This window comes from Sphaerodactylus townsendi, linkage group LG17 (assembly GCF_021028975.2).
Source record: "Sphaerodactylus townsendi isolate TG3544 linkage group LG17, MPM_Stown_v2.3, whole genome shotgun sequence".
Lineage (NCBI taxonomy): Eukaryota > Metazoa > Chordata > Lepidosauria > Squamata > Sphaerodactylidae > Sphaerodactylus > Sphaerodactylus townsendi.
The window spans coordinates 9902687-9924456 of NC_059441.1; the positions used below are offsets into that span (position 1 = coordinate 9902687).

The following is a 21770-nucleotide window of genomic DNA, read 5'->3' on the forward strand; positions in this document are numbered from 1 at the left end:
AGAGGACGTTTCTTTCAGCGCAAGTCCTCAAAGGCGAAGAACTCTACACGCCAGCGGTTCCCAAACTAAACGCCGGAGCGCAGAGAACCGGCCCAGAAGGGGCCCAAGCGTGCCGTGCAGAATTAAACCAAGGTTTATTTTTAAAATGTATTTGAATCATTTATTAGCTGCCGTTCCACTTTACAGTAAACTCACGGCAATTTAGCCATGTAAATAAACAACGGGCCACAAAATGCATTAAAAACCACAAATTAAAAAACAACGATAGCACTAGGCCGGAAAAAGCACTCAAAGACCGTCAGTTGCAGCAGCCGACCATTGGAGCAGAACTCCGGTTTTTCCCCAGAGACGGGCAAGTGCAAAATTGATCCAGGGCTTCATCATGTGGAAAAGCACACAGGTGAAATTCCAAAAATGTCACTGGTGCTCAGAAAGACCGATCTCTGTGAAGAAGACTGACCCCTGGGCACAGAATAGTGTGTGAGACAACACTAAGGCAAGAAGGACGACTGACACCTGAACTCCCAAAGGCACCTAGTGGGCCACTGCGAGTAGCAGACTGCTGGACTAGATGGACTCTGGTCTGATCCAGCAGGCTCGTTCTTATGTTCTAAGGCCCTTGCTTTCACCTCCTGCCTGTGAACTCCCAAAGGCACCTGGTGGGCCACTGCAAGTAGCAGAGGGCTGGACTAGATGGACTCTGGTCTGATCCAGCAGACTCGTTCTTATGTTCTTAAGGCCCTTGCTTTCACCTCCTGCCTCTGAGCTCCCAAAGGCACCTGGTGGGCCACTGCAAGTAGCAGAGGGCTGGACTAGATGGACTCTGGTCTGATCCAGCAGGCTCGTTCTTATGTTCTTTAGGCCCTTGCTTTCACCTCCTGCATGTGAGCTCCCAAAGGCACCTGGTGGGCCACTGCGAGCAGCAGAGTGCTAGACTAGATGGACTCTGGTCTGATCCAGCAGACTCTTTTCTTATGTTCTTATAAGGGGCTTGAACAGACTTATGGAGGAGAAGTCGATCTATGGCTACCAATCTGGATCCTCCTTGATCTGAGGTTGCAAATGCCTTTGCAGACCAGGTGCTCAGGAGCAGCAGCAGCAGCAGAAGGCCATTGCTTTCACATCCTGCAGGTGAGCTCCCAAAGGTACTTGGTGGGTCACTGCAAGTAGCAGAGTGCTGGACTAGATGGACTCTGGTCTGATCCAGCAGGCCAGTTCTTACGTTCTTATGACCGATCTACAGGGGACAACCTGAGAATTCCTGTACACAAGAGTGTGGCTAATGCCTGAGATACAATAAGTTTGGGAACCACCAGTATAGATGGGGGAGCTCTCGTGAGAAAATGGCACGTTAGACACCGTCAATGCTTCTTGAGAAAGCAGGAGCTTCTATACAAGACACTAGTCTTTGAGATCTGAACATATTGTGTGATGAAGAAGATGATGATTTTGGTTTTATATCCCACCTTTCTCCCGTGTAAGGAGACTCAAGGTGGCCTACAAGCTCCTTTCCCTTCTCCCTGTGAGGTGGGTGGGGCTGAGAGAGCTCTGAAGAACTGTGACTAGCCCAAGGTCACCCAGCTGGCGTGTGTTGGAGTGCACAAGCTAATCTGGTTCCGCAGATAAGCCTCCACAGCTCAAGTGGCACCACGGAGAATCAAACCCGGTTCTCCAGATTAGAGTGCACCTGCTCTTAACCTAAATTCAGAATTTTATTTGCTCATAGCAATCTCCAAAGATCCACCACTGAAAGTTTCACACTGGAATCAACTGGGCTAGTCTTCAAAGAGGCCACAAGGCTGTGATCTTCTGCTGAAACAGACTAATACGACTATCCTCTAGAGCTGTTAGTGGAGAAAGGAGTTATCTTCTAGGTGCCCAAATCATGATTTGATCAGGTCAAAGCTTCATGCAGGACTCCCTCCATGAACGGCAGATGGAGCCGTTTCAATTAAAAAAGCACAAAAATCGCCGGAATAAAATCAGCCAGAGGCTTTGGAGCTTTGCCTTCAGTTTCCTACGGAAAAGCGCGGCCCCAACACAAAGACACGGATCAAGAGCTTGATTAGGCTTAACGCACAAAAGCACAGCAGCGAAGGCCAGGCTGAGCCAAGCTTAGGAGGCAGGTGAGCATCAGGGTTACGTGCAGGGCGAAGAGAAGGTGCTCCCGAACTTGGATCTGGCTTTTCTACTGCAGAGCAACAGGTCTAACCACCCCTTCTGAAACTGACTTCCTGGAGAAGACGGCAGCTCCGGAGGGTGGACTCTGTTGCTTTCTCACTTGCTGAGGCGCCTCCCCTTCCCAAACCATCAACCCCACCAATCACCGGGCTGAAGTTGGCAACCCTATTGAGGCCATTAGTAAGCCTGCTGCAGAAAGGAGTATAATTCCCACTTTTCTGTTCTTCCCAGTATTGGAGTTTAGTTGCCACCCTTCTCACTGAGGGAGGGACAAGAAGAAGAAGACGAGGAAGAGGAGGAGGAGGAGGAGGAGGAGAAGGAGGAAGAGGAGGAGGAGGAGGAGGAGAAGAAGAAGAAGAAGAAGAGGAAGAGGAGGAGGAGAAGAAGAAGAGGAGGAGGAAGAGGAGGAGAAGAAGAAGGAGAAGAAGAAGAAGAAGAAGAGGAGGAGGAGGAGGAGGAGAAGGAGAAGAGGAGGAAGAGGAGGAGGAGGAGAGGAAGAAGAAGGAGAAGAAGAAGGAGAAAAAGAAGAGGGAGGAGGAGGAGGAGAAGAAGAAGAAGAAGAAGAAGAAGAGGAGGAGGAGGAAGAAGGAGGAGGAGGAGGAAGAGGAGGAGGAGGAAGAGAAGAAGGAGAAGAAGAGGAAGAGGAAGAGGAAGAAGGAAAAGGAGAAGAAGGAGGAGGGGAAGAAGAGGAGGGGAAGAAGAGGAGGAGGAGTTTTGGATTTATATCCCACCTTTCTCTCCTGAAAGGAGACTCAAAGGGGATTACAAGCTCCTTTCCCTTCCCAACAAACACCCTGTGAGGTAGGTGGGGCTGAGAGAGCGCCGAAGAACTGTGACTAGCCTGAGGTCACCCAGCTGGCGTGTGTTGGAGTGCACAGGTTAATCTGGTTCACCAGATAAGCCTCCACAGCTCAAGCGGCAGAGTGGGGAATCCAACCCGGTTCTCCAGATTAGAGTGCCCCTGCTCTGAACCACTACGCCACGCCAACCACCACAGCAAGGCCTTCCTAAATCTTTATGCGATTCCCAACACTAACTTACAAGCCAGCGGGTTCTAAGACAAACACACTTTTATACGAAGAACTTAGGGCACTTCCATACATTCAGAATAAAGCACTTTCGATCCACTTTTAATGCACTTTGCGGCTGGATTTCTACTGTGTGGAATAGCAAAACCCACTTGCAATTGTGAAAATGCATTTGTGAAATTGTAAAAACAATTGTGAAAGTGCATTTAAAGTGCATTATTCCAGACGTGCGAAAGTGCCCTGAATTCTGTTTTTCCAGGGGGGCATCTGCTAGGGTAACTGTATTTTCACAGGAATCCACCAGGAGAGAATCTTTGCTAATGATGAGGGGAAACCAAGCTCTGAGATCCGAGGCTTACTTGGAAGAGTAGTTGGTGTAGTTCAGTTGGTTGTGGAGAGCGACCGGCTTTGCAGGTTCCGGGTGGTGGCTGGCAGGAACTTGCGGCCCGGCCGGCTTGTTCTCGTAGCTCCGGCGGTCGAAGTAGGAGAGCTGCTTGCGATAGTACTCCTCGTCCTCCTCGGGGTCGTAGTGGTTCGCCCGGACGATGTCCTCGGGGGGCTTCGTTTGAGGTCTCTGCAGTTCTGGGGCCCTGGAAGCCGAACAAGAGTTCAGAGAAGCGTTCTGAGAAACAAAGAGCCAGTAATTTGCAAGAAGCAACACTCCAAGACTGACTTAAAAGATCTGACTCGTAATCTAGAGCCGGACAGCAATCGTGTAAAAATCCAGTGCGCTTACATGGTTATAACCCCTGCCACTGAAATGTCTGAGGATAGCTAAATTCGAGTCCAGTACAGATTTTCAGGATATGAGATTTTGGGAGTCAAAGGTTCCTTCGTCAGGTACTAAGTAGGAACGGCGATTCCCAAGACCTTATACCTCAGTTTCAAGGCTGAAGGAGTTTCGCGAAGAAGCTCGATGGAAACAGGGGAGAAATACTTAGGGGCAGAAAACCGGCATACATCTCAGTACAGAACACTATGTTTAGAGTGACGGTACTACTTTCAGGCAAAAACACTAAACTACCATAGTAACTCAGTACTATTACGGTGTCTTAAAAACAAGCACATTTTCTAGCAAAAAAATCATGGACCAAGACCTCTTTCTCAAATGCACAAGGTGGCAGACAGACATACAGATGAGGAACTGTTTCATCCATCTAACAAATGTGGCTTTAATGCATGAAAGCTTCTGCCAGAATAACGAGTGGAACCACCCAAATTTCTGCATTTTTTTCCCCAGCAATCATCTAACATGGCTGCTCCTGAAAACCTAGCAGATAGTCCCCTCAACATAAAACGAGAGAACTCATTTTCCCCCCATGTGAAAATCCGTTAAGAAGAGGAGTTTGGATTTATATCCCCCCTTTCTCTCCTGTAAGGAGACTCAAAGGGGCAATCTTACAATCTCCTTTCCCTCCCCCACCCCACACAACAAACACCCTGCAAAGTGGGTGGGATTGAGAGAGCTTCGAAGAACTGTGACTAGCCCGAGGTCACCCAGCTGGCATGTGTTGGAGTGCACGAGCTAATCTGGTTCACCAGATAAGCTCGTTCCACAGGTCAAGTGGCAGAGCGGGGAATCAAACCTGGTTCTCCAGATTAGAGTGTGCCTGCTCTTAACCACAACACCACGCTGGCTCTTTATAACTAAGTTATATAGGTTCACCAGATAAGCCTCCACAGCTCAAGTGGCAAAGCACAGAATCAAACCCAGTTCCCTAGATTAGAGTGCACCTGCTCTTAACCACTACACCACACTGGCTCTCTATAACTAAGTTATATAGGTTCACCAGATAAGCCTCCACAGCTCAAGTGGTAGTGGGGAATCAAACCCGGTTCCCCAGATTAGAGTGCACCAGCTCTTAACCACTACACCACGCGGGCATCCGGAAGAGGGGCTGCTCACAGCCATTCCTTCACGTTGTCTTCCCCTCAACTGGGCCAAATCTCTTACCAGCCTGAGGCAGCTGATGGAGAGATGTCACTGGCCACTGGTTACCACCCCTGCTATGTACTTAAACTGGCTGTCAGCAGTAAAGTTACCTGTACGCTGGTTTGTCGTGTTCGTACTGATTTTGAGTGACAGGCTTTGGAACACTCGCTGGGATGATGTTAGGTTTGGGCGCGAGCTCCGGCGGCTGCTTGAAGACACAAGCAAATACAAAATCAAAAATGACTCCGCTGCATGTTATCGGCACCCTCTGCATGGATTCATGCAACGCGGAACCCGGCCTAGACAGGAAATAAGCACCCTACCGAAAGAGAGATTTCCGTATGTGCTTACCTCTCCGCACTGAACGTTCACTAAATTATTTCCAACACCAGTTCGGTATTCCGACAGCGTTTCAAAGGTTTCAGATATACTACCCTCACAACAATACCGCAAGTCAAATCCGCATGACCACCAAAGCTGTATCCACAGGAAAGCTGAGATTTGATAGAGAGTTCTGACCCGCTTGAAGAAGAGGATTTATACCCCCCCTTTCTCTCCTATAGGAGACTCAAAGGGGCTTACAAACTCCTTTCCCTTCCCCCCCTCACAACAAACACTGTGACTAGCCCAAGGTCACCCAGCTGGCGTGCGTTGGAGTGCACAGGCTAATCTGGTTCACCAGATAAGCCTCCACAGCTCAAGCAGCAGAGCGGGGAATCAAACCTGGTCCCTCCAGGTTAGAGTACACCTGCTCTTAACCACTACGCCACTGCTACTCCTACGCCACCACTCGTAACCACTACGCCACTGCTAGATGACTGAACTGTCTTAGCTCTGCAGTACAGCATGTTTGTCTTTGAATACTCTCAACACTATTCATGGTGACTAAATGGCTGTAGCCTGGGGACATTTGACCCTACGTATCCCCCTGGGCAGTAAGCTCCTGCTGTATATCCCCCAAGTTCAAGGGTCTATTCAATATGGAAGTAAGAATTCAAGATAAAGTTGGGTGACTCCAGGGATCATACCATGCAGTTACGAAGAAGCAGCTTTTTTACCTTGGTTACTGGCGCATCGTTCGAGTCCTTTATTTTTTCCAGCGACGACGACCTTTTGTTTTCAAACATTTTAACCCTCGTGAGCACAGACTGCGGCTTCATGGCCGGGTCCTCGTCTTCTTCCGCTGGTTGGGTAGGCAGTGGTTTACTGTTGGAAGGCAGAACTTCTGGTTTGCTTTGCGGCGGAAGGGGAGGATGCGCCCCGGTGGCGTTGTGGGAAGGTTCGTACTGTCCGAGTTTAGTGGGGAACACTTGCGGCAGGCCCGGCTCGTAGCCTCTGGGCTGCGACTCAAAGTAATGCTTGGGTTCAGGCGACCTGGGCACCGTGGAGGCGTAGGCTGGAGTCTCTGCTTTGTATCTACCGTGAACCTCGTAACCAGCAGCGGGCTGCTCCTCGTATCTCAGCTGCGAGAGGCCAAAGTTTTTAGAGCCGTGCTCATAGCGAGACCTGCTGTCGTACGCCGCTACGGGAGGCGGCTCTTCGAAGCGAGGTTGTGCTGAGAAATAGGATCTGCGGTCTGTGCTCTCTTCTGCGTTTTGCCGGGGATCAAAGTCTCTCGAAGGTTGGTTGTCGTAAGGTGGTCTCGGCTGGTAGGGCTGCTTCTCGTCGTAATAGGTCCAGTGGTCGTCGTACGGAGGCACGCTTTCCTCGTAGTGAAGACGGGGGTCGTAGCCGCGAGGGAGCTGATCCACGTAGTTTGTGGATTCATACCTGTATGCCAAGGGCTCGTAATCTCTGCTGGGCTGTTTGTCTGGGTACTGGCCTTGCGGCTCGTAGGTCAGGTTGGATTCCTTCTCCGGCCTTTGGGTCAAGTGGCCGTGAGCTGGCGGCTTCAAGCCGTAGTTCTGGCGAGGTGGGTCCTCATTGAGGTACGGCTCTTCGTTGATGTAGGGATCTTTCCTGTACATCTGGAGGAAAACCAAAGTAGTTTGTTTCAAAGTATGTGACTAGCTGGGACTATGAAAAGCTAAAATGCAGATAAACAGCTAAATCAGCATTTTACCGCTGCCCCCCAAATCAGGGTTCTTTTAAAACAACATCTGGATGGCATAGGCATGTACTGATTTTCGGGGGAGGGGGAATTTTAATCTGGAATATTGGACGCCAACTATGCCATTTATCGCGATGTATTGCATAATTTAAACTTTTAGCTTTTACCGCTGCTTTAAATGTTTGATTGTTTTATACTGTTATTTTTATATGCTGTACACCGCCCAGAGCCCTTCGGGGATGGGGCGGCATAAAAGCCTAATAAAATAAATAATGAATAAATAAATTAAAGCATAGGTGCCAAACACGCAGACCTCCAGATGTTATGGACTACAGTTCCCAGCATCCCCTGCCAGCATCATGCTGGCAGGGGATGATGGGAACTGTGGTCCATAACATCTGGAGGGCCGCGGGTTTGACACCTATGTTTAAAGAATTCACTGTGTTGATCAATTTAAAACCAATCATTATCTACTGACAGAGGTAATCAATTTAGAACCATGGTTCTCACTGTGGGAAGCACACCCAGCCAAGAGGACCTTTTACGAACCCCGATCCTTCTCATGTACCTGCGTCAAGACAAGCTAGATCTTTCCATCGTAATTTGGTGGCCACAAGGCCCTTGCGTTGCGCTGATTTGGGACGTTGGGGCTACCTGAACGCTTCCTCGTTTGCATGTGCATATATATGTTGGTTTGGAGTTTCTTCCTCTGGTAAAATTTCTACTGCACCTGACTGTTCCAACCTCAATGTGCTCACGTTTTGGTAAATCTTAAAAACTGGGTAACACCCAAAATGCTCCGGTTCTTTTTAGAATTTTAGGATATGCCTGAAAACATAAGAACAAGCCTGCTGGATCAGACCAGAGTCCATCTAGTCCAGCACACCTGGTGCCTTTGGGAGCTCACAGGCTGGATGTGAAAGCAATGGCCTTCTACTGCTGCTGCTGCTACTCCCGAGCACCTGGTCTGCGCAGGCATTTGCAATCTCAGATCAAGGAGGATCAAGATTGGGAGCCACAGATCGACTTCTCCTCCATAAATCTGTCCAAGCCCCTTTTAAAGCTATCCAGGTTAGTGGCCATCACCACCTCCTGTGGCAGCATATTCCAAACACCAATCACACGTTGCGTGAAGAAGTGTTTCCTTTTATTAGTCCTAATTCTTCTCCCTAGCATATTCAATGAATGCCCCCTGGTTCTAGTATTGTGAGAAAGAGAGAAAAATGTCTCTCTGTCAACATTTTCTACCCCGTGCGTAATTTTGTAGACTTCAATCATATCCTCCCTCAGACGCCTCCTCTCCACACTAAAGAGTCCCAAACGCTGCAGTACGTTTGGCACAGCGCAGTACATTCCAGTGGCCAGTGTACTAAACAGCTGGGAACCATCTCCTCTTCACCACGGTCAAGCTGTAAAGCAGAAACAGGTTTGGAAGACAATTCACCCGTCCGCAAAAGTCATGTCAACGCTGCAGAGACAAAGATACGCCATGCACTCTTTTTTTTAAAAAAAAGCTTTGAAACGAATCTTCGAGGCCTTCCAATTTACTCATTTTGGTTTCTCTCGAAATAATTCGCCGAGCTCATGCAAACCAAAAAACAGGAAGCCAGATTACTTGTTAGGATTCTCTTTTGGGAGCTGCGCAGATATGCACGGAAATCAAGAAGGGGGGCGGCATTAGCGAGGGGGCGCAAAGCAAGCAATGATCATATGCAAGCTCTCGAGGGGGCGCGGGGGAACGGGGCCATGCGACAGCGCAGGCAGAGGTACCTTTGCTGGGTCTATGTGCGGTGGCATGGACGGCAGGTCTGGATCTCTGAGCATTAAATGCGGCACCTCAGTGCTGGGCGTTCTGAGAGGGCCGGCTTGCGACTGGAAAGAGTTGTACGGAGCCAAGCCCGGCTCCTCCAGTCTGACATTAGTGAGGCTCAGACTGGGGCGGACTGCAGAAGTTGAGGAAGCCACGGGGTTCGATTCTGGCGACGGGGAAAGGTAGGGGGCTGGAGGGAAGGCTTCCGTTTTCTGTAGGATGTTTAAAACACAGAAGGATTTTGGTACAGTTGATACAGTCTTCCATTTCGCAATAACACGAGGCCTAGGTTTCGGGTAAATAAGGTCACGCACGGAGTCTTGTTAACGGAGCGTTCTTTACCAATAACGTCTCTGAGGAGTAACACGGAGGCACGGGAGGTGAAATGAAAGCCCATCTGTTTAGGCTGCCAGGAATAATCGAGAAAATGCCCGGAGCATCTCGCAAAACTACCTCCGTACTCGGGACAGGGAGGTGGGATAAACGTGCAGGAATTCTTATAGGCATGTTTCTCCCAGAGGAGGGAACAGCAGCCGGGGCTGTGTGTTTGTGCGTGGCTGAGATTATAAAAACTGAATGGGAAACGTTAAAATCCTCCTAAGTCACAGCCCAAGCCGAAATCGAGGGGACGGGGGAACGGAGCAGTTATTAAACAGGAAAACTGCAAAGAAGATCCGTTTGTGAGTCTTCCTGTAAGTCAACTAGTTTGACTCTGAAATCTATGAATGGCAAAAAAGATAGTCTTAGGAGATAGACATGTTGGTCTCCAGGATCAGCAGTGACGTAGGAGGTTAAGAGCTCGTGTATCTAATCTGGAGGAACTGGGTTTGATTCCCCGCTCTGCCGCCTGAGCTGTGGAGGCTTATCTGGGGAATTCAGATTAGCCTGTGCACTCCCACACATGCCAGCTGGGTGACCTTGGGCTAGTCACAGCTTCTCGGCCCTCTCTCAGCCCCACCCACCTCACAGGGTAATTGTTGTGGAGGAGGGGGAGAGAAAGGAGTTTGTAAGCCCATTTGAGTCTCCTGCAGGAGAGAAAGGGGGAATATAAATCCAAACTCTTCTACTCTTCTTCTTCTTCCAGTGGAAGAGCAAGATTTGAATCCAATAGCACCCAAGAGACCAAAAAGATTTTCAGGATATAAGCTTCTAAGCGAAAAGGAGCCAGCATGGTGTAGCGGTTAAGAGCAGGTGCGCTCTAATCTGGAGAACTGGGTTTGATTCCCTGCTCTGCCACTTGAGCTGTGGAGGCTTATCTGGGGAACCAGATTAGCTTGTGCAGTCCAACACATGCCAGCTGGGTGACCTTGGGCTAGTCACAGTTCTTTGGAGCACTCTCAGCCCCACCCACCTCACAGGGTGTTTGTTGTGGGGAGGGGGGGAAGGGAAAGGAGATTGTAAACCCCTTTGAGTCTCCTTACAGGAGAGAAAGGGGGGATATAAAGCCAAACTCCTCTTCTCCTAACAGTCAAAGCTTAATATCTGATGGAAAGATGAAACTTATACCCAGAACATCTTTTGCTCTCTAAGAAGTTATTGGACTCCTGCAAAAATAATCCCTGAAGTTGAAGCAAACGGATCCTGCTAGTAAGACAGGGTTACTTCTACTCGGGCTAGCATAAATTTTACAGGGTGCCATTTCCAAAGCTCGCATTCTACAGTCTGCGGAGACAAGTAATTTTTCTCCTCACCGGCTGAGCGACGGCCGCCTTAAACCCAGGGGACTCTATCCGGTGATTCGGTTGCGGCTGAGCGGGCGGTAAGAACGGAGGGTACGTGGGGTTCTCGTGGTGCATTCCCGACGTGTCTTCTCTGACAGGTTCGGAGGACCGCGTGATGGCCGATTCAGGAGGAGTCCCCGCCTCGTCGTTGAGCGTCTCGTCTAGCTCCTGGTCGGTGTAGGCCCCGCCCTCTGTGTCGGTGTCCTCGTAGTCAGAAGTATGCCGACTGTCTGTGCTGTACATGGAGTACTCGCTGCCCGGAGCTGACAGGTAGGACAGGCGGTCGTCGTGGAGGTCGAGGTCGTCGCTTGTAGCCCCGTCTGCCTGTGTCAAGGACATTAGAGTTTATTGCCACCGTTTGCAAACTGGTGTCTTTCCTACCACCAGTTTCAAAACAATATCCTGAAGTGTGAATCAGAACTGAGATTAAATCGACATGTGGACTATAAACCCAATAATAATAATAATAATAATAATAATAATAATAATAATAATAATAATAATAATAATAATAATAATAATAATAATAGGACAAATGCAATAAAGACACGAATCGAAACGTCTTACAATGACCCAAAGTGCCGTCTCTGCAAAGAGGGTGATGAAACCGTGGAGCAAATAATCTGCTGTTGTAAGAAAATAGCCCAAACTGACTATCTTAGGCGTCTGTGGGCTAGCAACAATGGTGCACTGGAACCTTTTGCAAAAAGTGCGGCCTGACCACAGCAGCCAGACCTGAATGCGAGGCACAAGCCAGAGAAGACCACAGAGAAATGATGAAAGCAAAGAAATACTCTGGGACTTTCAGAATACAGACAGACAGTTACCTGGCACACAACACCCCAGACATAACAGTGGTAGAGAAAAAAACATGTTTGGATCATAGATGTTGCTGTGCCAGTTGATAGCACAATTCGAGGGACAAAGGGAAGCTGGAAAAGATCTGAAAATACAAGGACCTGCAAATTGAAGTTGAGCGATTGTGGCAGAAAAGAACAACAGTAATCCCACTCGTAGTCGGTGCTCTAGGAGGAATCCCAAGAAATCTTGAAAAACATCTGGAAAGCCTAAACTTGGACAGAACATCAGTCCACCTGCTGCAGAAAGCAGCACTTCTAGGAACTGCACACATTCTACGCAAATACCTCTAATATCCTAGGTCCTTGGGAAGGACTCGATATTCAGAGATGAATTCCAGACACTTGTGCTGTGTTGTTATGTGTATAATAACAATAACAATAACAATAACAATAACAATAACAATAACAATAACAATAACAATAACAATAACAATAACAATAATAATAATAATAATAATAATAATAATAATAATAATAATAATAATAATAATAACAACAATAAACCACATCTGCTTTTTAGGGGAAAAAGGCTTCACAGAACAGGGACTTTATGAAATGCAGTCGGCCAACTTGACGTGCTAATCCGTCTGACCTACCATGCATTGTATATTCTGCAAGACCAACATGGCTACTATTCGCTACGCAGTGGCGTAGGAGGTCAAGAGCTCGTGTATCTAATCTGGAGGAACCGGGTTTGATTCCCAGCTCTGCCGCCTGAGCTGTGGAGGCTTCTCTGGGTAATTCAGATTAGCCTGTGCACTCCCACACTCGCCAGCTGGGTGACCTTGGGCTAGTCACAGCTTCTCGGAGCTCTCTCAGCCCCACCCGCCTCACAGGGTGTTTGTTGTGAGGGGGGAAGGGCAAGGAGATTGTCAGCCCCTTTGAGTCTCCTGCAGGAGAGAAAGGGGGGATATAAATCCAAACTCTTCTTCTTCTTCTTCCTTCTTAGATCTTTGAATCCCAATGAATCGCTGCCCTGAAAATGTCAGCTCAAGGTACAGCCACCCATAACAACCCCTTACGTAATCTATATGAGCGAGCAAAATCGCCAGTTGTTACGGGAAGAAAAGAGCGGCAGGCAGAGGGAAGTTTTGGGGCACCGCAGCTGCCAGTCCACGTAGGGTGAAGAGGCCCTTTGGAGTGCATAAGATATCCCTTGCACAAAAGCGCACGGCTACAACCTCTGCTCTTAGCAGAGCCCATGCTCGCACATCACTGTGGAAAGACAGATTCCAATCTAACTGCTCCTTTGCAAAAAAGGGGAGCCACAGAAAACTGCTAGAATTACTCCTACCGCTATCCCTTTACAATCAGTGGGACATTCAGTCATATATAGAGCCCCAGAGCCCTTAGGGGAAGGACAGTATATAAATTTGAAGATCAAATTACACCGATCCTATACCATCTGCACTGGCTGCCGATTGAGTTCCGGATTATGTTTAAAGTGTTGGTTTTGACCTTCAAAGCCGTTCGCGGCCTCGGACCTGCATACCTGAGGGACCGCCTCTCCCCATATTGCCCTGTCAGGCCCCTCTGCTCCTTGGAGGAGGACCTACTCGTGATCCCTGGCCCCAAAATGATCAGGCTGGCCTCAACGAGGGGCAGGGCCTTTTCAGCCCTGGCCTCTACCTGGTGGAACAGGCTCCCTCGGGAGACCAGGGCCCTGCGGGACTTACAGAGTTTCCGCAGGGCCTGCAAGACGGACCTGTTCCGCCAGGCATTTGGCCAGCCTGGTTAAAAAAACCAAAAACATCTACCATGTCATCTGGCCTCCCGTGGGCACGAGGGGGGGAGGGGAGTAGTCAGATGCCATCCACATTTTAAACTGGGTTCTGTTTTTATATAATTGATATTAAATTATGTTTTAATGTTTGTTTTAACCTGTTGTGAACCGCCCTGAGCCCTCAGGGGGAGGGCGGTATATAAAACTAATAATAAATAAAAATTAAAAAAATATATATTAGTATATCACTATATTCCAGGGCTTTTTGAATACAAGCATGTTTAGCAACACTGTCCAATGTCCTGAAGAGGAGAATTGGTGGAAATTCATGCAACCTTATGTGTGAGTACCGGCACTTAAAAAAAAAAAACCTTCAAAAAGCACGGGTATATTCCAGCCATGCACAAAAATTTAGACATAGCCCCACCCCAATCGCTGCATTTTTTAAAAGTATCTCTAACCACGTGTGAAAAAAAGAACCATTTTGGCTGGCAATTTTGTGTGTTCTCTGCTATGGGAACACAAAAAGACCAAATGGGGCTTTTCAAAACATCTGCAGGACGTTTTATTTCTGCTGTGCGGAAAGGACATAAGAACATAAGAACTAGCCTGCTGGATCAGACCAGAGTCCATCTAGTCCAGCTCTCTGCTACTCGCAGTGGCCCACCAGGTGCCTTTGGGAGCTCACAGGCAGGATGTGAAAGCAAGGGCCTTCTGCTGCTGCTGCTCCTGAGCACCTGGTCTGCTAAGGTCTTTGCAATCTGAGATCAAGGAGGATCAAGATTGGTAGCCATAAATCGACTTCTCCTCCATAAATCTGTCCAAGCCCTTTTTCAAGCTGTCCAGGTGAGTGGCCATCACCACCTCCTGTGGCAGCATATTCCAAACACCAATCACACGTTGCGTGAAGAAGTGTTTCCTTTTGTTAATCCTAATTCCTAATTCCACCCCCACCCCCCACCCCCAGCATTTTCAATGAATGCCTCCTGGTTCTAGTATTGTGAGAAAGAGAGAAAAATTTCTCTCTGTCAACATCTTCTACCCCATGCATAATTTTATAGACTTCAAACATATCCCCCCTCAGACGTCTCCTCTCCAAACTAAAGAGTCCCAAACGCTGCAGCCTCTCCTCATAAGGAAGGTGCTCCAGTCCTTCAATCATCCTTGTACCAACGTGCACGCAAAATGACAGAGGGCACAAAACGCTCACTTCTCTACCTACGCACGTGCAACAGCGAAGGTTCAATAGCAGCAAATTAAAAAGGCGGCACACACAAACACACACAAAAAAGGGCAGCTAATTTTTTGACCCAGTGGGCTAAAGACCACTCGTTTAACCGATAAGCAAAGATTTTGATGGAGAGGGTTTTGATTTTAAAAACCGATGATATAATTATTTTCTGCCTCGGCACGATTCATGGGACCCGCCTCGAGTTTCCAGGGGGAAAAGCGGACCACGGATGCTTTTAACAATGAACGGAAATTGAGGTTCCGTACCTTTCCTTCCGAAACCCACACTAGCTGATTCTGCTGCTGCTGCACGGCTTCCTTGAGAGCACCATACCAGCCGTCATTCATGGAATTCAAGTTAATCGTAGCTAAAAAACAAAAGAACGAAGAAGATCATGACAGCATTTGGGCTGAGCTTATGCCAACATGAAGTGATGGAACGAACACGCTACTTGGGACACTGCTAAAGGGGCGTAGTGGGAGCAGCAGTGGCGTAGTGGTTAAGAGCAGGTGCATTCTAATCTGTAGGGTTTGATTCCTTGCTTTGTCGCCTGAGCTGTGGAGGCTTATCTGGTGAACCAAATTAGCCTGTGAACTCCAACCCTGTGCACTCCAACCCATGCCAGCTGGGTGACCTTGGGCTAGTCACAGTTCTTTGGAGCGCTCTCAGCCCCACCCACCTCCCAGGGTGTATGTTGTGGAGATTGTAAGCCCCTTTGAGTCTCCTATAGGAGAGAAAGGGGGGATAAATCCAAATTCTTCTTCTTCCTCCTCCTCCTCCTCCTCCTCCTCCTCTTCTTCTGCTAAAGTGGCGTAGTGGGAGCAGCAGTGGCGTAGGAGGTTAAGAGCTCATGGATCTAATCTGAAGGAACTGGGTTTGATTCCCAGCTCTGCCACCTGAACTGTGGAGGCTTATCTGGGGAATTCAGATTAGCCTGTGCACTCCCACACACGCCAGCTGGGTGACCTTGGGCTAGTCACAGCTCTTCTGAGCTCTCTCAGCCCCACCCACCTCACAGGGTGTTTGTTGTGAGGGGGGAAGGGCAAGGAGATTGTAAGCCCCCTTAAGTCTCCTGCAGGAGAGAAAGGGGGGGGGGATATAAATCCAAACTTTTCTTCTTCTTCTTCTTAACTGCTGTCCGTAAGTACAAATTTGCAAAATGTATTGCACTCGCCATGTTCTAAATGAAATGTCTTTCTGTTCGTCTATTCAGCAGTGACGAGTACTCACCTGTGAAGAGGTGATGGTTGTTTTTCCGTAGCTTGTGGGCCCGCTCGTATAGTTTTCTGGCACTTTTCCGGGATTCGGGACATAGCCTCATTCTCATGGTCTTGACGCCCTGCTTGGAATCCGGGTTCAAGAACACCACGATGGGATACCACTGTGCGTAATTCAAACGGTCCACCGCGTTGGGAGTGACGTCTAACAAGGCGTGTTTGTCCTGTAGAAACAGGAGCGGAAAGAAATTACAGACTCCGGCAGGCGATCCCAACAGGGCTACGCTCCAAAGGTGCAAAGTCTCCCTGAAAGCACGCATCATGTTGGGGTTAAAAGCTTTGAAGAAGTAGAAGGAAGAGGAGGAGGAGGAGGAGGAGGAGGAGGAGGAGGAGGAGGAGGAGGAGGAGGGGGGGGAGGGGGGGGGGGGGGCCTGGGGGGGGGGGGGGGGGGAGGGGGGGGGGGGGGGGGTGGGGGGGGGGGGGGGGGGGGGGTGGGGGTGTTGGGGGTGGGGTTGGTGGTGTGGGTGGGGGGGGGGGGGGGGGGGGGGGGGGGGGGGTGGGGGGGGGGGGGGGGGGGGTGGGGGGGGGGTGGGTGGGGGGGGGGGTGGGGGGGGGGGGGGGGGGGGGGGGGGGGGGGTGGGGGGGGGGGGGGGTGCGGGGGGGGGGTGGTGGGGGGGGGGGGGGGTGGGTGGGGTGGGGGGTGGGGGGTGTGGGGGGGTGGGGGGGTGGTGGGGGTGGGGGTTGGGGGGGGGGTGGGGGGTGGGGGGGGGGGGGGGGGGGGGGGGGGGGGGGGTGGGGGGGGGTGGGGGCCATCCATCCATCCATCCCTCCTCCATCTATCCTCCATCCATCCATCCATCCATCCATCCATCCATCCATCCATCCATCCATCCATCCATCCATCCATCCATCCATCCATCCATCCATCCATCCATCCATCCATCCATCCATCCATCCGGCAGAGGTGTGGTTTCAGCCATCAGATCCATCCATCCATCCATCCATCCATCCATCCATCATATTTATATACCGCCCTCCCCCAAAGGCTCAGGGCGGTGTCCATCAATCATAAAACAATTTAAAACATATCAAAATACATAAAAATACTAAAACTTACAGATGGCTTCAACCCCCCCTCCCCCCCTGTGTACCCACAGAGGCCAGATGTTCTTTATGGCTAAGTTGAATCATCCCGGCTGGCCAAACACCTGGCGGAACAGGTCCGTTTTACAGGCCTTGTGGAAACTCTGTAAGTCCCGCAGGGCCCTGATCTCACCTGAGAGCCTGTTCCACCAGGTAGGGGCCAGAGCCATAAAAGCCCTGGCCCTAGTAGAGGCCAGCCGGATTGCCTTGGGGCCAGGGATCACCAGTAGGTCCGCCTCCGATGAGCGGAGGGGCCTAGAGGGGCGATTGCTTAGTTCTGCTGCGTTTTAATGCCGAATAAAGATTTTTTGAACTGATACACCAGGCCAGCTCTCATCCGGCCCATCACAAAGGCAGTTTTGCATTTGCAGTCGAGGTATGGGAGATCAAAAACCGGAGACGGGCAGAAGAGCTAATTACCGGGAGGGAGAGAAGCAGCAGCAGCTGGCAAATTTCTCGCATGCTGATGCTGCAGTCACGAGAAGGCAACTAAGGAGCAAGCTACACGCAAGCCTGGGGTGTCTCGAGCCCATGAAAGTGGAGAGATTCCTCAGTACTTTATGGCTAAGTTGGTGACAGGAGCGCCACATTTTCTAACGTTGCTTTTAAGAGCCTGGTGTCACATCTGGAGTTCCTTCCCATCATGGCCCCCTGAGCCAGCATGGTGTAGTAGTTAAGAGCAGGTGTACTCTAGCCTGGAGAACCGGGTTTGATTCCCCGCTCTGCCACTTGAGCTGTGGAGGCTTATCTGGGGAACCAGATGAGCTCGTGCACTCCAACACAGGCCAGCTGGGTGACCTTGGGCTAGTCACGGTTCTTCGGAGCTCTCTCAGCCCCACCCATCTCACAGGGTGTTTGTTGTTGTGGGGGGGGGGGGGAAGGGAAAGGAGTTTGTAAGCCCCCTTGAGCCTCCTATAGGAGAGAAAGGGGGGATATAAATCCAAACTCTTCTTCTGCTGCTGCTGGGCCTTATTTTTAAGGTTAAGGAGGAAAATGATCGGGAAAAGTGAATTGCATATTGATCGCTTTCCTTAGTTCAGGCCAATTGGCCATGCTGGTAGGGGCTGATGGGAATTGTAGTTCCTGAACATCTGGAGAGCCGCAGGTTCCCTACCCCTGCCTTAGTTAGAGTCACCAATATGGCTTTATTTCATCGAGACACTTGTGAGCTCCCAGAGCAACTGGTGATAATTCACACACGGGTCAATCCCGTGTCTCTTCTCTGCCCCAAAACTGATGCCTGAAATTAAATTTATTTAAAGCATATTTGTACCACCTTCCCACCCTGTCTGGGACTCCAAGGCAGTACACATAAAAACACTGAAACATCTGAACTATCAAAAAGAAAATCTGAAATGATAAGAACATAAGAACATAAGAACAAGCCAGCTGGATCAGACCAGAGTCCATCTAGTCCAGCTCTCTGCTACTCGCAGTGGCCCACCAGGTGCCTTTGGGAGCTCACCTGCAGGAGGTGAAAGCAATGGCCTTCTGCGGCTGTTGCTCCCGAGCACCTGGACTGTTAAAGCATTTGCAATCTCAGATCAAAGAGGATCAAGATTGGTAGCCATAAATCGACTTCTCCTCCATAAATCTGTCCAAGCCCCCTTTAAAGCTATCCAGGTTAGTGGCCATCACCACCTCCTGTGGCAGCATATTCCAAACACCAATCACACGTTGCGTGAAGAAGTGTTTCCTTTTATTAGGCCTAATTCTTCCCCCCAGCATTTTCAATGAATGCCCCCTGGTTCTAGTATTGTGAGAAAGAGAGAAAAATCTCTCTCTGTCAACATTTTCTACCCCGTGCATAATTTTATAGACTTCAATCCTATCCCCCCTCAGACGTCTCCTCTCCAAACTAAAGAGTCCCAAACGCTGCAGCCTCTCCTCATAAGGAAGGTGCTCCAGTCCCTCAATAAAACAATTCAACATCCAATCACTTACTCGGTCAATTATCTGTTTTATTGTATGAAGGCGGATAATGCCAGAACTACGTTGGTCCGTCCCGGCATCCCTCGGTTCGCTTTCTGTTGAAGAAAAATCCGTCAACGTCACCTACACTAGTTGGTTAAACACAACACTTTTCACCCTCTGCTAACCAAGAATCTTATTTCTTACAACAACCAAAGAAAGATCATTATGAGATTCTAAAGAGCCCAGAAGGTGCCGTTTCTACATCTGAGAAATAGAAGTTTGCACCAACACTGAGGAAACTTCAGCCTTTCCAAGTCACGTAACGTTTTATTTTCTTACAGCCGTTCCTTTGGCTGCTGGTTAACAGCTCAACAGTGAAAATCATATCTGCATGCTGGAACATACAGGTTCCATCCCAGTTAAAAGCTCTCAGTTAAAAGATGCCACTTTGGCCCCTTCCGCACACGCAAAATAATGCGTTTTCAAACCACTTTCACAACTGTTTGCAAGTGGATTTTGCCATTCCGCACAGCTTCAAAGAGCACTGAAAGCAGTTTGAAAGTGCATTATTCTGCATGTGCGGAATGAGCCAGAGAGACCTCTGCAAGTCTGTTTTATAACAGATTGAATCAGACGAGACAGTTCTATGGTTTGACTGCATGATAAGGCTTCGCGTATTCTGCTATTTGTTTGCATGTTTCTCTGACATTTCCTTACAGATAGTTCAATCTATGTAGGAAGTACCTATAATTTACCATATATACTCGTGCATAAGCCAACTTTTCCAGCACATTTTTTAAGCTGAAAAAGCCCCCCTCGGCTTATACTCGAGTCAACAAGTTTTCCCAGTTTGTTTGTGTTAAAATTAGGTGCCTTGGTTTATATTTGGGTCGGCTTATACTCGAGTATATACGGCACTTATGTCTGGTACACCAGTAAGAGAGGAAAACCCAGGAGAATTCTAAGCTAAGGTCTTTGTACTTTTAAAGTTTTTGTTATTGTTGATACCATATTGTTCTTGTTGACCCTCTTTTCCACTTACGGAGCTAGTTTATTGTTTTTCTTTGAAAATACTGGAACATACAGGTTCCCAGGTTTTTGTGGTACATACAGGTTCCCTGGTTTTTGTGGTAAAATTAGGTGCCTCGGTTTATATTCGGGTCGGCTTATACTCGAATATATATGGCACTTATGTCTGGTACACCAGTAAGAGAGGAAAACCCAGGAGAATTCTAAGTTAAGGTTTTTGTACTTTTAAAGTTTTTGTTATTGTTGATACCATATTGTTCTTGTTGACCCTCTTTTCCACTTACAGAGCTAGTTTATTGTTTTTCTTTGAAATAAATATTCAAAAACATTTAAGCTACTGATGCCTCAATTAATGTAATTTTACTGGTATATATTTTTATTTTTGAACTTACCAGTAGCTGCTGCATTTCCCACTCTAGGCCTATACTCAAGTCAATAAGTTTTCCCAGGTTTTTGTGGTAAAATTAGGTGCCTCAGTTTATATTTGGGTCAGCTTATACTCGAGTATATACGGCACTTATGTCTGGTACACCAGTAAGAGAGGAAAACCCAGGAGAATTCTAAGCTAAGGTCTTTGTACTTTTAAAGTTTTTGTTATTGTTGATACCATATTGTTCTTGCTGACCCTCTTTTCCACTTACAGAGCTAGTTTATTGTTTTTCTTTGAAATAAATATTCAAAAACATTTAAGCTACTGATGCCTCAATTAATGTAATTTTACTGGTATATATTTTTATTTTTGAACTTACCAGTAGCTGCTGCATTTCCCACTCTAGGCTTATACTCAAGTCAATAAGTTTTCCCAGGTTTTTGTGGTTAAAATTAGGTGCCTCAGCTTATATTCGGGTGGGCTTATACTCGAGTATATACGGTACATCTAAAAAGGGTAGCCTTGACTCACAAAAGTACACATCCCCCAAAATCTTTCTGGTCTCTTAAGGTGCTACTGGATTCGATTCTAGCTATTCATTTACACCTTGATTATCCTTCAACACTTCCACTAAAAGCCCCGAAGGCGTGGCCACACCTGGAGGCCGGGCTGTTCCTCGCACAGGTGTTCAGGGGCAAAATGGCGACGAGAAAACTTACTCGCAATCTGGTAGACGTCGGGTTCTTCTCTCGCCAGCTTCTCCCGCGCCACATCTGCAATTGGTCCAAAGATGGTCACCGGCCTGAGAAATCCAGCTGGAACCGAAAGGAACATGCTGGTGAAACACTTTTTTACCCCATATCAATTTTTAATTAAAATTTTGAATATCTAAAGAACACATTATATACCATACCAAATATTGTTACATTATGATTCAACACACATAATACACTCACAAAGTAAATACAGAGCATTCAAGCTAAACTCCCTATGTCCCCTTAATAATATTATACATCTACCTTTCTTATCCTCTATCTCAGTGGTGGCAAACCTTTGGCACTCTAGATGTTATGGACTACAATTCCCATCAGACCCTGCCAGCAGGGCCAATTGGACATGCTGGCAGGGGGTGATGGGAATTGTAGTCCATAACATCTGGAGTGCCAAAGGTTCGCCACCACGGCTCTATCTTAATTTACCCGATGATTTAAACTTAAGATTCCGTAGTAACAATATGTACTCTTTCATCCTCCCCCCTGCTGTATAGGGTCCCTAACATCATCGGGACCCATCATTCTTCTTGGGAGGGTTGCATATGGGTTCGTGGGATACTGTTTTAGAATGAAAATTTTAAACTTTTATATGTTTATGTTTATATATGCTTTTATATTGTTCACCGCCCTGAGCCCTTTGGGGATAGGGCGGTATACTAAATCAAATAATAAAATAAATAAATAAATAAATGTATCTTGTCCAATACTCCCAATTCTGTTTATACATTTCTACTGCCAAATTACGTATTTGATGCGCTATTCTATCCATCACATAAAAATAATGTAC

At 48.1% G+C, this 21770-nt stretch overlaps 1 protein-coding gene across 1 annotated transcript in view; it reads right to left on the reverse strand.

Annotated features, from left to right (window-relative positions):
* Positions 1-21770, reverse strand: part of TJP1 (tight junction protein 1) — a 120176-nt gene that overhangs the window by 1245 nt on the left and 97161 nt on the right. The window contains exons 12-20 of the mRNA XM_048519715.1: positions 20930-21025; positions 18842-18924; positions 15768-15978; positions 14804-14904; positions 10694-11047; positions 8963-9214; positions 6201-7109; positions 5253-5350; positions 3569-3799 (exon numbers count right to left, since the gene is read on the reverse strand). Coding sequence (XP_048375672.1) covers positions 3569-3799; positions 5253-5350; positions 6201-7109; positions 8963-9214; positions 10694-11047; positions 14804-14904; positions 15768-15978; positions 18842-18924; positions 20930-21025 — 2335 coding nt within the window. The remainder of the gene's footprint in view (positions 1-3568; positions 3800-5252; positions 5351-6200; positions 7110-8962; positions 9215-10693; positions 11048-14803; positions 14905-15767; positions 15979-18841; positions 18925-20929; positions 21026-21770) is intronic.